Raw genomic sequence first — 13,818 nt, 5'->3', positions numbered from 1 at the left:
CATGTATGATTACTACTTGTGGGCTTTAAGGTTGCCTAAATTTTTAAATTCTATCAATTAATTTTTTAGTAACTGCTTACACTAAAGCAACTACAATACAGCTTTTCAAGCAGTCAGCTGGCTAGGGTCAGGAGTATGTGACCAAACAGAATAACTCAACTGGCATCAAAATGCAACCTTGGTCTCATTATCACCAGAGTCTGATAAACTATTAACATGGCATTTGCCAAACTGGTGCTTCTGCCACAGCAACATCAAGGCAGGGCCCACTGAAATTTGCCTTATCTCTGAACTCACCAAAGCTATGGTAGTAAGAAGGTGTCCCCCTCTCTGCAGAAGCAATGGAACATATCACCCGGGCTCCATGGATTGTCTCCCCAGTGTCCACCTTCTCTGCAGGAACCCGAATAACCTTATAGGAGAAACCTGAAAATTGGAAAATCCTATCTTAACTGTTTTACGTACATTCTAGATTAAAAGACAATTCTTGCACCTGTGGACTTGGCAAAAGCAATTAAGAGATTTAGGCAATATGCATGACACTCTTAATTCCTGAAGGGTTATTTCAAACACAGATTTGGATCTTAAATATCTGTTAGCTCTATGAAAATAATTAGCTAAGGTTTTGAAACAGCACATCCAAAGTGATCAACCAATGATTCATTGTATTACAATGCTAATTTCATCTCTAATTCTTAGGAAACATTAAGATAGCAACCAAGAATATCCTCAAATTCTGTTCCTTCCCTCCCGTCCCCCTATTCCAACAACTACAGTCTCCATTTGCACTCATGTCCAACTCCTTCCCTCCAATCCTCTGGACCCTTAGGGTTACTCTGGATTCCATCCCATCCTGTGTCACCAATATTCTTTCATGCAATTACGGCCATTGCTTACTAACTCTTCAAGAATCAAGTCAGATGTCCACTCCTCAAGAAATCTTCCCTGACTCTTCCCCACCCCAAAGGCATTTGGTGCTCCTACTGTACATCCTCATTACATTCTATGTAGTCATAGCACATATCTCACTGCACTAAATTTTCTGCTTATTTATCTGCCTCCCAGTACAGTTCTTTATTTATTTCTTCTGCAACTACTACTTTTTGTGCACCTACTATATTCCAGACGTCATTCTGAGTGTTCTTGGTACTATATTCTAGGCACTTGTAAACAGAAATATGCAAAACAGACAAAAATCCCCCCATTCCTCCTCCTCCTTCTTTTTCATTTTTTTGAGGAGACAGGGCCTTGCACTGTCACCCAGGCTGGAGTACAGTGGTATCATAGCTAATTGCAACCTCAAACTCATGGCCTCAAGCAATCCTCCCACCTCAGCTTCCCAAAGTGCTATAATTACAGGCGTTAGCCACTGTGCTCAGACAAAATCTCTTATTTTGGAAAGCTCAAATTCTTTTAAATCATATCATAAGTAAAAATACAATGCATCAGATGACAATGAGAACTACAATGGAAAATAAGCCAAGGAGTAAGTGTCAGGAGTGATCATATGAGGAGTAGGAGCTACTGTTGACAACTTTAAATATGCTGGTCTGGAAAAGCCTCACTAAGTGGGTAACATTTGAGTAAAGACCTAAAGGAGGTGAGGAAGAAAGCCTTGAGATATCTGGGAGAAATGCATTTCAGGTGGAGGGAAAAGCAAGAGCACAATTGGAGTGTTTTAAGTATCTGCAAGGAGGCCAGTGTGGCCCTTCATGATAAGTGAGGAGGAGAGTCTAGGAGATGAAGTCAGAGAGGTGGGTGTGGGTTAAAAGGATAACTCTGATGTTACAGTGCCGAAAAGAAACTGAAGTGGGGCAAGGGCAGAATCAGGGCAATTAGTTAAGGGGCTACTACAGTCATTCAAGTGGGAAGGGATGGTGACTCAAAGCAGATGGTGGCCATGGAGGTGGTACGAAGTGGCTGGATTTTTGACATATTTTGAAGGCACTGCTGAACTTATTATTTTTCTGTTTGAGACAGGGTCTCATTCTGTCACTCAGGCTGGAGTGCAGTGGTGCAAGCACGACTCACTGCAGCCTCAGTCTTCCGGGCTCAAGCAATACCCCTACCTCAGCCTCCTGAGTAGCTGGGACCACAGGCATGTGCCACTATGTCCAGCTAATTTTCGTATTTTTTGTAGAGATGAGGTCTTTTTATATTGTCCAGGCTGGTCTCAAACTCCTGAGCTCAAGCAATACGCCCACCTCGAGTTCCCAAAGTCCTGGAATTATAGGTATAATCCATTACGCCTGGCCCTGAAATTACTTTTTGATCAACTGATGTAAGAGATAAATGTAAAGGATGATTCCACAGTTACTGTCCTTAGCAACTGGAAAGATGGAGTTAGTATCTCCTGAGATGGGGAAGACTCACCCTAAGGAGAGAAAGAAATAAACCAGGCAGTGATGCGTGCCTACAGTCCAGCTGCTTAGGATGATCCCTTGAGCTCAGGAGTTCAAGTGTAGCCTGAGCAACATAGCAAGACCCGTTTCTAATTGAAGAAAGAAGAAGAAGGAAGAAAAAGGAGGAATGAGGAAGAAAAAGAAGGAAGGAAGGAAGGAAGGAAGGAAGGAAGGAAGGAAGGAAGGAAGGAAGGAAGGAAGGAGGGAGGGAGGGAGGGAGGGAGGGAGGGAGGGGAGGGAGGGAGGGAGGGAGGGAGGGGAAGAGAAGGAAAAAAAGGCAGAGAGGCAAGGAAGAGAGAAGGAGGAGGAGGAGGAGAGGAAGAGGTGGTGGTGGTAGTTTAGGAGAAAATATCAGGAGTCTGGTTTTGGACAAGTTAATTTCATAATGCCTGTTATACATCCTAGGAAGAATGCTGAGTAAGCAATTGGATATAAAATACTGGGGAGGTCTAGGCTGGGGATATAGTTATGTTTTGAGAACCCACTATATACAAGACATCGTGCTTTGTACATTGATGAGAAAAATATTAGACAAGCTCTATATTCCAAGAGTACTTCATTATTGTCTCTAACATTAGTCTGAAGAACATATAAGTATTAAAAACTAACTGGATTGATTAACATTTACAGGATTTTTATTAATTTTAAAAAGCCTTTTAAAAATATCTTGAAAAGCTAAAACAAAAGCTTTTTACTTCCTAAAGGTAGCAATTACTAGCAAGTGCTTTACTGTATTACAGTGAGAATCACTAAGCTTCCGCCAGATGTCTACCAGGTAGCCGAACTCCCGTAGTAGCATGCTGATTGAGTTCCAGGTCAAGAACTTCTCACTGAACCAAATAATCAAGTGAAGGAAAAAAAGGAGATTCAGTGTTCGTTGGGATTAGGAGAAGATAAAGAGAAGAATTTCCTGTCTCAGTATTTGGATTACTCAATTCACGGAATTTAAACACATTAGTTAATGAACTGTGCTAACTGAAAGTCTTGAAAACATTAGGCAAGACAGACGCCCAGGAAACACCCAGCAGAGGAATGTCCAGAAAGGTCGGACCTGCCCAGTACTGTGAGCTGAACTCTGGGAGACTCTCCATGAGTTTGCGTAAACAGCGAACTGAGGCAGAGTAACAAGCACAGGCTCTCATGATTGGTGGCTGAGTTAATCGGTGAGGTCCACGGGCCACTTGCACCAAGATCACCCGGAGACCATGTTAAAATGCAAATTCTAGGCCCCTTTTCAGTTCTACTAAACCAGAATCCCTGAAGATGAATGAAATCCAGATCATTCTATCTACATTCCAGATGATTGTTGGGCACACTGAAGGTTGAGAATCACAGATCTAGTTACTATTATTTTAGAATAGGTAATTTGGGCTGGGTGCAGTGGCTCGCACCTGTAATCCCAGCACTTTGGGAGGCCAAGGCGGGCAGATTACTTGAGGTCAGGAGTTTGAAACCAGCCTGGCCAACATGACTGAAACCCCATCTCTACTAAAAGTACAAAAATTAGCCGGGCATGGTGGCAGGCGCCTGTAATCTCAGCTACTTGTGAGGCTGAGGCAGGAGAATCACTTGAATCTGGGAGGTGAAGTTTGCAGTAAATTGAGGTTGTGCCACTGCACTTCAGCCTGGGTGACAGGGCAAGCCTTCATCTAAAAAATATATATGTAACTTAGAAGGGTGAAATAGTGTTTCTCATATTACGAATGCATTACAAAATTATCTACTTGGTTAACAGAGTTAATTCATTATGAATTGGATTTTTTTAATGATCAAGATAAATGGAACAAAAATTCCTGGGTTCCTGGATCCATTTTGCTGAAACATTTTACGTAGAAGGATGCTTGCTGTTTCCTATAACAGTGTTGAAGAATCCATCCTTACCTGAGATCAAGTAATAAAGAAAGGAGAGAGAGCTGCGTGTAGAGGTATCCAGGGCACCCTCTCTCTACTCGAGCCAGTAAAAAACAAACCTGTAGTATTCATCTTCATATACACTCAGAGATGTAAATACAGAGAAATACAGAGGAGCAAGCCACAAAGCCAATTATATACCAAAGTTATACCATTAACCTATACAAAGATTTCATAGGTTGTAGATGGTAGATTGACAGCTAAGAGAGAGATAGTCAAAAATATATAATGCAGTAGTCCCCCCTGGATACACACTGTTTTTTTCCTTTACATATATACTTATGATAAAGTTTAATTTCTAAATTAGGCACAGTAAGAGATTAACAATAACTAATAAAATAAAATAATTATAACAATATACAGTAATAAAAATTATGTGAATGTGGTTTTTATCTCACAAAATATTGTAATATATTCAGACTGGATAACCGAAACTGTGAAAATGAAACCACAGATAAAGGGGGTCTACTATACTTACTTACACATCCTCTTCAAACAGGGTACTTGAATACATGTGTATTCAAGTATAGAACCTGAATTTGCATGCCCTTAGAAGAGTGAATAGATAGGTGAAAAGGCCTTAACAAGCAGGGAAAGACATGGTGAACAGGTGAAGACTGAATACTAAAAAATACCAATAGAGTCTTCTGCACTCCGTGACGAATAGCTAATGAGATGGTCTCACAGGAACCACCAAGCAAGCCTCGTGTGTGACTCTGAGCTTACTAGAGCAAGTCCTTTAGGCCTCCTCAAGGTTCACTGCCTTTGTCTGTAAAACCAAGGTAATATCAGCATCCTTCTCAGAGATTTGGCACAAGGATTAAATGAGAAAATTTGGAGAAAAATGCTTAACACCAGCACATAGTAGATACTCAATAAAAGTTAGCTATCATTATTAGCTTTCAGAACTTTCAGGAGCAGATTGGAGACCAGGAAAGAGATGATAAGTAGTTGCACCTGCAACCCCACTGTGACCTTAACTTACTTTGTAGTGTATTACTTTCGTGGTAAAAATAAATTTCTTCCCTGTATGATAGACAATGTACCTTCCCTGTATCTCTTGACTGCAACGTTCTAAATTTCTTATATTTATAATATGGTATTTCTTTAAAATTTCAGTTTGAGGCCTGGTACACTGGCTCACACCTGTGATCCCAGCACTTTGGGAGGCTGAGGTGGGCAGATCATGAGGTCCGAATTTCAAGTCCAGCCTGACCAATATGGTGAAACCCCCATCTCTATTAAAAATACAAAAATTAGCTGGGCATGATGGCGCGTGCCTGCAGTCCCAGCTACCCAGGAGGCTGAGGCAAGAGAATCACTTGAACCCAGGAGGTGGAGTTTGCAGTGAGCTGAGATCATGCCGCTGCACTCCATGTTTCATATGTTTGCATCTTAACTATAATTGAACCCCAAGAAGACAGTTAACACCCAATTATTTCTTTTCTCTCACTTTTTTTTTTTTTTTTTTTTTTTTGAGACAGGGTCTGGCTGCATTGCCTAGGCTGAAGTGCAGTGGTGCAGTCACGGCTCACCACAACCTCAAACTCCTGGGCTCAAGGAATCCTCCCACTTCAGCCTCCCAAGTAGCTGGGAACATAGGTGTGCCCTATCATACCTGGCTAATTTTTTTTGTTTTTGCACAATATGGGTCTCACTTTGTTGCCCCCTGGTGTCGAACTCCTGGGCTCAAGCAATCCTCCTGCCTTGTGCTCCCAAAGTGCTGAGATTACAAGTGTATGCCACAGCGCCTGGGCTCAATTATTTCTAAAAAGACCTCTACCACAATTTTACCATATGGCCCAAAGGAGTTCCCCATATTGTATGCTGTTCCATCCGGGTCATAGTGAGGATGTGCAGTTGCTCCATTCACAGCAATAAATTTGCTCCAATCTACCTGCAAATTTGAGACCATTGGAGATTTTTAACGGGCAGATCTCTATTTATATGCATACATAGTAGAAATATCAAATGCTTTTTAAAATATGATATGAAAACTGCAGTGTAAGCCTTTATTTCTTGCCTCTGAGAAATAAAAATTATTTTTCCCACTAAAAAAATCGAGACTAAAAACAACAAACAAAAACTCACCACCACTACTAACAACAAAACCGCCCTGAATAAATGTGTCTAATATCGCAGGAAAATTCAAAAGAAGCATAAGAATTGAAATTAAAAATCTAGTCTAGAATTATCTTTTCAATTAATATGTTATGTGAAGGCAATACAGGTATAGACAACCTCCAGTCCCACATTAAGAAGAACAGCAACTAGCTAAAGTAGATCAATATAATTCTATTTCTCCTTCACCCTAGCCTTCAGATATTAGGCCCAAGGAAGAAGTTTAGAATTATCTCTAAGGAAAACCAGCCCACAGGCCATTCTAATCAGGCCAGAGCATAAAGGTGACCTGCATCAATGAATAACTTTATTTTTGTTTTTGTGTGGTTAAGGCTCCGATTTTTTCTTGATATGTACTAGATACTCTAAAAAGTATTTCAAATGGAAAAAAAATGTTAGGATCTATTTTATTCATTTCATTTACCTTTTCTGTTTTCTCCAGAGTTTCAATGTCCACTTTATTCATAAAGTTGGTCTCAGTGGAGAGGTAGTAATCACCCTTGTACTGCACATAGTTGACATTAGTGTTGTCAGTCATGGCTGAAACCAAACCCCAGAGTTATTTAAGTACCACGGCTTACTACAGCAGATGCTAAGCACACACTCACAGGGAGAAAGCAGTTTCAACATCCTCTTACATACACAAAAAAATCTACTTTCAATATTTATGTTTGTATAGATGGTCATACATCAAAATACTTTCAATAATCATGACTATCACCTGCGGCTTACCTGGCGGCTCAAACCTGGACAGGAAACGTTCAAAAACACTCTTGCAGGGATCTGGGAGAGCCAGTGTGCCAAATTCTGAGATTACAATTCGGTTTTGAGCACTATTAGCCTTATATGTATCGCTCTGTAGAAACTTGCTCCTGTATGTCACTGTGCCCTCTGCCATCCTGAACTGGTGAAGCAGTGCCATCCCATCAAACCAATGATTGTATCTTCGAACAGGAGAAAATAAATAAATAAATATTAGTAAGAAAACATGGGGTAAAAATGAGAGACAGAGTGATAGATCTTCATTTCAAATATAAAGATAAGGAAATGGGGCAGGTTCCCAGCACAATCTGAGTAGTCAGAGAATTTAAAATTATGGAAGGATAATATTTTGGGTATATCTTAGATATAAAAGGAAAGAATAATTTACATTCTCCTGACCCTTACCCCTGTCGAGAAGACCCTCACATTTTAGAAAACTCCTATGATGGTGAATCCTAAGAAAATTCTGATCTTTACTCCATGACTAAGAGAATAGCATGAGAAGTTATGGGATGCCTGACATTAACCAAATCAGAATAAGTTCCAGGCCGGGCACAGGGGCTCACCCTTGTAATTCCAGCAATTTAGGAGGCTAAGGTGGGTGGATTGCTTGAGACCAGCCTGGGCAACATGGCAAAACCCCATCTCATTAAAAAAAAAAAAAAAAAAAGAAAGAAAGAAAAGGAACGAGTTCCTAAGCTTTTAGACATAGTTATTTATCTTCATATCTTGTAAGTGTTAATGTTTCCATTTACTTTAAAAATTTTTCAGCTTTATCAAGATTATGCAAAAGTAGACAAATAAGATGACTGTCCTTCCTAGATATTCGTTCTTGTCCATATGATTACACTAGAAATGATCTACTTATATAGTTGAACATTGAAAACTGTAAGGAAAAGTTTGTGGCTTCGCTTTTTAAATGGTTTATTATATCGTCTCTTCTTTCATATGCTTAACACATTGAATTCTTAATGTTCTCAATATGGATAAACAAAGCTAACATCATTGTCTTAAAAGGCAAGGATTCCTAAAAACAGAGACTGGAAGAGATATTTGTACACCCATGTTCACAGCAACATTATTCACAATAGCCAAAGGGTGGAAGCAACTCAAGTGTCCATCAGTGGGTTGAATGCATCAACAAAATGTTTACATGCTACGCCAAAATGTGCCACTTTAACATAGTGATTATTTTGAGTTAAAAGGCATTTGAAAAACAGCAGATGCATGAAGAGCACCCTGACCTTCTTTATTTCTTCCTGAAAGCAGGAGATAAAACTCCCATGTGAAAGGTGCCCTCCCTGAACCAGAAATATTTATACCACCACAGGTGGGGAGTTGAGGCTGAGAAAATGAGAAAAAGCTGTGCAAATGAACCTCGTTAAACTAACCTTTATCTTCATCGTCACTTTCCCACAGTTAACTGCCCTGGCGCCTATTCCTTTGTCTTGTCACATTTTCACCTTTTACTACTCTTTGTCCAACCTAGTTTATAAGCTTTCAGCCCTAACTTATCCTTTGGCTCTTCATTTCTTTTGGGGGGTTGGCGGGTGTTCCAAGGTACAATGTAAAACTTACTAAATAAACTTTGTATGATTTTCTCTTATTAATCTGTCCTATGTCAGTTTAATTCTTGGGCTCAGCTGGAGACCCTACGGGGTAGGAGGGAAAATTTTGCCTCCCCAAAAACTTATACTGGAATATTACTTCCCCTTTAAAATGAAGGAAATCCTGTCACATGTTACAACATGAACGAACCATTGAGGACATTATGCTATATGAAATATGCCCGTCATAAAAAGACAAATACTGTATGATTCCACTTATGTAAGGTATTTAACGTAGTCAAATTCATAAAAACAGAAAGTAGAACAGTGGTCAACAGGAGTAAGGAGAAAAGAGGTGCTGTTTAATGAGCATAGAGTTTCAATTTCACAGAATGAAAAACTTCTAAAGATCTGTTTCACAACAAGACGAATATACTTAACAGTACTTAACTGTATACTTAAAAATGGTTAGGATAGTAAATTTTATGTTATATGTATTTTACCAGAATTTTCTTAATTGCAGGAAAGAAAAAAGTAAAAGTCCTTCTTTAGCCCAATGACTTGGGATACCAGTGTTATCAGGTGACTAAATTTCCTCAGGTTCCTGGGTTTACTTCTGGTCTTTCTATGTCATTCATCTATCGGTCTATTCTTGCACCAACATCACAACGTTTTAATTGTAAAGGCTTTATGGTGTATTTTAATATCTGGTAGGGCTAGGTGCACCCTCTGAAAAAATGTTTAGTGCTTTCTTGTCAATTCTTACATAGTTATTGTGCTATATGAACTTTAGGTATCAATTGGTCCAACTTTCTTAAAAAGCTTGTCGGAATTTTTATTAAGATTTTATTGGCTTTATAAATGGACTCAGGGAGAACTGGGACATCTCTATGATGTCCAATTACTCTATTCAAGAACAGGGATGGTCTTTCCATTTGTTCAAATTTGTCTTCCAAGAGTGTTTTAAAGTTTGCATATTTCTAAATTCATTGCTAGGTAATCTTCTTTGTTGCAATTGTGGTTTCTCTGCCATTATGTTCTCTGATTATTGCTTGCATATATGAAGGATATGATTTCAGTATGTTGATTTTATATCCTGTGACCTCATCTTTTATTGTTACATTTAGTTTTATCAGTGATTCTCTGTGGTTTTCCAGGATTCTAATATATCATCTGCAAAAAGAGATCATTTTACTTTACTAGTGCTTGTGCCTCTGGTCAGTGTCTTTCATTTCATTGCATTGCTACATCTGGTACAATGTTTAACCGTAGTGAAGACACTGACCATCCTTTCCTGCTTCTGGACTTGAAGAAGATACTGGTATATTTTCCAATTTAGTATTACTGCTTGTAGCACCAAGATATAATAGAGTTTTATAAGATATTTATGATATATATGATATACATATACCAAAATATGTATTTTTAAAAATACATACATATAAAATCCTTTTTTTTTTTAGACGGAGTTTTGCTGTTACCCAGACTGGAGTGCAATGGCACGATCTCGGCTCACCACAACCTCCGCCTCCTGGGTTCAGGCAATTCTCCTGCCTCAGCCTCCCGAGTAGCCAGGATTACAGGCACGCGCCACCACGCCCAGCTTATTTTTTGTATTTTTAGTAGAGACGGGGTTTCACCTTGTTGACCAGGATGGTCTCGATCTCTTGACCTCATGATCCACCCGCCTCAGCCTCCCAAAGTGCTGGGATTATAGGTGTGAGCCACCATGCCCGGCCTAAAATCATATTTAGAAACTATCCAACAAGTCCTATTTTCTTAAGCAATTTTTAGGAAGAATGGGTGTTAAATTTTCACAAAAGCTTTTTCAACCTTTATGGAGGTAATTCTGTGATTATTTTTCCTGGAACCTATTAATATGGGGTATTATATTAATGTATTTACTAATAATAAGCCCATCTCGTATTCTTGAAATTAATTCCACCTGATCATTTAATTTTATTTTAATGTGTTATTGAATTCTGTTTCTTACCAAAATATTTATTAGTCCTATATTAGTATTATATTTAGCCCTTTTTTTTTTTTTAAGAGACAGGGTCTTGCTTGGTGGCCCAGGCTGGAGTGTAGTGGCAATGTCATAGCTCACCACATCCTCAAACTTCTGGGCTGAAGTGATCCTCCCACCTCAGCCTCCCAAGTAGCTGAAACTACAGGGACATGCCACCACACTTCGCCACTTTTTAAATTTTTTTGCAAAGATGGAGTCTCACTATGTTGCCCAGGCTGGTCTCGAGCTCCTGGCCTCAAGAAATCCTCCTGCATCAGCATCCCAAAGTGCTGGGATTACAAGTGTGAGCCACAGTATTTGGCCTATTTTGTACTTTTTCATGGATAGTCATAACTAATATTAGTCTGCAGTTTTCTTTTTTAATGATCTCTGTCACATTTAGATATCAATGTGATGCTTCCTTCATAAAAACAATTAGGAAGTTTCCCTTCATTTCTGATGCTCTGAAATAATTTATAAAGTAATGGGACTATCTTACATTTGAAGGTTTGGTAGAATTCTGTGAAATAATCTGGGCCTGCTAATTTTTTTGAGAAATATTTACTTAACGAGGTTCCTATTTCTTCTACAGAAACTGGTCTACTTAAAACTTCTCTATCAATTTGGTTTAATTCATTTTATTTTTATTTTTGTATAAGGCCTGGCTATTCTGCCCAGGCTGATTTCGAACTCCTTTCCTCAAGCAGTCCTCCTCCCACACCCTCCCAAAGTGCTGAGGTTACCCTACCTTGACCTCCCAAAGTGCTGGGATTACAGGCATGAGCCACCACAGCTGGCCTCTGTCAATTTTGGTAATCTATTTTCCCTAAAGAATTATCCATTTTATCAAGGTTTTCAAATGTATTTGCATAAAGGCCTTCAAAGTCTCTTATAATTAATTTTTTTCTGCTTCAATGATTTCTTCTCCATTGTCATTTTATACTTTGCATATTTGTGCCTTTTCCCTTTTTCTTCTTGAGCATGTAAACGAATGGTTTGTCTACCTTGGTACTATTTTTCAAAAAAATTTACAGTAATTTCAAGAGGTTTTGCTACTTAATATATTTCAACTTGTTAGATTCTGTCTCAAGAGATCCTGTCATTCCATGCATTCATTTATTCAAGTCAACATATCCTTCAGTCCCTACTATCTGCCAGGCATTGTGCCAAGGTCAGCACTTACAAGCACATAAATAAGGGATACAAAATATTTGCAGCTACAAGGGAGAAATGTTATTTAAAAAAAAAAAAGCAATTTATGCAGAGAAGGAGCAACAGGATGGAAGGCTGGGGGAATCAGGAAAAGGTCAAGAGGGAAGGAGACATCTCGCCGTTTCTTTAAGGATGTCTGCCAGTTGCAGAGGGGACATGGGCAGGGGTGATGGAAGGAGGAAGGGTTGGAAGATATAGTATCTCAGAGGAACAGCCAGAGGAGGTAGCATGTGGGAGGAGCCGTCAGTGGCAGGTAGTGATGTTGAGAAACAGGTCAGTCCCCTACCACCAGCACTTAGACTAAGGCTTAATGACATTCAACAGAAAAGTTGTGAAACAGGAGAGTGAAACTGTATGACCGGCATCCCCAAATAAAAAGAACAGCACGCAGATTGAAGAAGGCAACGAGGAGCCCAGACAATGAAGATAAGCACCTAAACTGAAGCAGCACCAGTGAGCAAAGGACAAACTCCAGAAACAAGTCAGAGATGACCGATAGGATGTAGGCAGCGACAAAAGGAGAGGAGCCAGAAAGTCAGGCCTGAATGACCGGCTGGCTGGTGATGCTTGAACTGGGATGGAGAAGTCGTGAAGAACAAGTACTGGGGAAAAGTCAATAGCTTGGTTTTGAGAGCCTGAGCTATTTGTAGAACAGCAGCGTATAGATGTTCCACAGCCATTTGGCAGAACACAGGTCTAGAGCACAAAAGCTGGGGGCGGCGTGGGAGATCCACGTTTGAGAGTATCCAGGTATAAGTTGCCACTGAGACAACTACCATCTACTGAGCACTTACTACATGCCAGGTATCCTGCTAAGGACTATGCTACATTCTCTCTCTCTCTCTCTCTCTCTGTCTCTCTCTCTCTCTCTCTCTCTCTCTATATATATATATATATATGTATGTATGTATATGTGTATATATATATGTATGTATGTATATGTGTATATATATTTATATACACAATATGCAATATATACATATACATGTATATACAAATATGTATAAACATAATATACACAATATATACATATATGTGCATACATATGTATATTGTTAAGCACTTTGCTTTGCTACATTCTTTATATATATTATATTGTATTATATATAATTATATATATAATATTGTATTATTATTGTGTATTCTGTTAAGCACTTTGCTACTTTTTTTTTAGTTAAATAATCGTTTTTTTAATTCTATAATCGATGTACATTTGATTTTAAGAAGACACTGTTTACATCAGGTAACCACAAAGCAGATTTACATACAACCATCAATTGCAGAAAAACAAGGTTTCTTTACAAAAACAAAGTTTCTTTAATCATAAAAAAAAATAAAGAATACAGTATTTTTAGAAGGTAAACCTAATAAGTTTACAGAAGTACAAAACACCAAAACGCTTTAAGCAAAAACTCTTTGTTTTTAAGAAAAAGGTATGACTTCTGGTTTTCTGCTCTTGGCATAAATTTTAATTCTTCCCAGTGAAACCAAAACCTCCTGAACCCTGTCTGGTGTCATCCAAAGCTTGAATTTCTTCTATTTCCGGGTAAAAAAATCCTTTCACAAATGAGCTGTGCAATTCGTTCATCATTTTTTACTTCAAACTTTTCTTAGACGTGAAAAAGAGGAAGAATGAGGAAAGGAAGAGTGAGGCCTCAATGATAGGAAAGGAATAAGAAAAGGAAGAGAACAGAGTTATTCCCAGGGGCATGAACGCAGTAAAGGTCCCCTGCAGCCAGTGGTCCGTCAGCCACCATAGAATGTTTTCTACTTCGAAGGAAGCAGGCCTGAACCACTGTATATCAGCCAACAAAAGTCTAACAAAACTGGTGAATCTACAATACAGAGAGAACCA

The 13,818-nt window shown here is 38.9% G+C and overlaps 1 protein-coding gene across 6 annotated transcripts in view; it reads right to left on the bottom strand.

The window, feature by feature from the left end:
• Window positions 1-13,818, bottom strand: part of BCO2 (beta-carotene oxygenase 2) — a 37,386-nt gene that overhangs the window by 13,490 nt on the left and 10,078 nt on the right. For all 6 annotated transcript variants that reach the window (XM_054241559.2, XM_009006805.5, XM_009006807.5 and 3 more), the window contains 4 exons: window positions 7,167-7,378; window positions 6,859-6,974; window positions 6,108-6,210; window positions 298-426 (listed from right to left, as the gene is read on the bottom strand). In XM_054241559.2, coding sequence (XP_054097534.2) covers window positions 298-426; window positions 6,108-6,210; window positions 6,859-6,974; window positions 7,167-7,378 — 560 coding nt within the window. The remainder of the gene's footprint in view (window positions 1-297; window positions 427-6,107; window positions 6,211-6,858; window positions 6,975-7,166; window positions 7,379-13,818) is intronic.

This window comes from Callithrix jacchus, chromosome 10, assembly GCF_049354715.1.
Source record: "Callithrix jacchus isolate 240 chromosome 10, calJac240_pri, whole genome shotgun sequence".
Taxonomy (NCBI): Eukaryota; Metazoa; Chordata; class Mammalia; order Primates; family Cebidae; genus Callithrix; species Callithrix jacchus.
The sequence above is the reverse complement of the archived record's forward strand: the minus strand, read 5'-3'. Positions and strand labels throughout refer to the sequence as shown.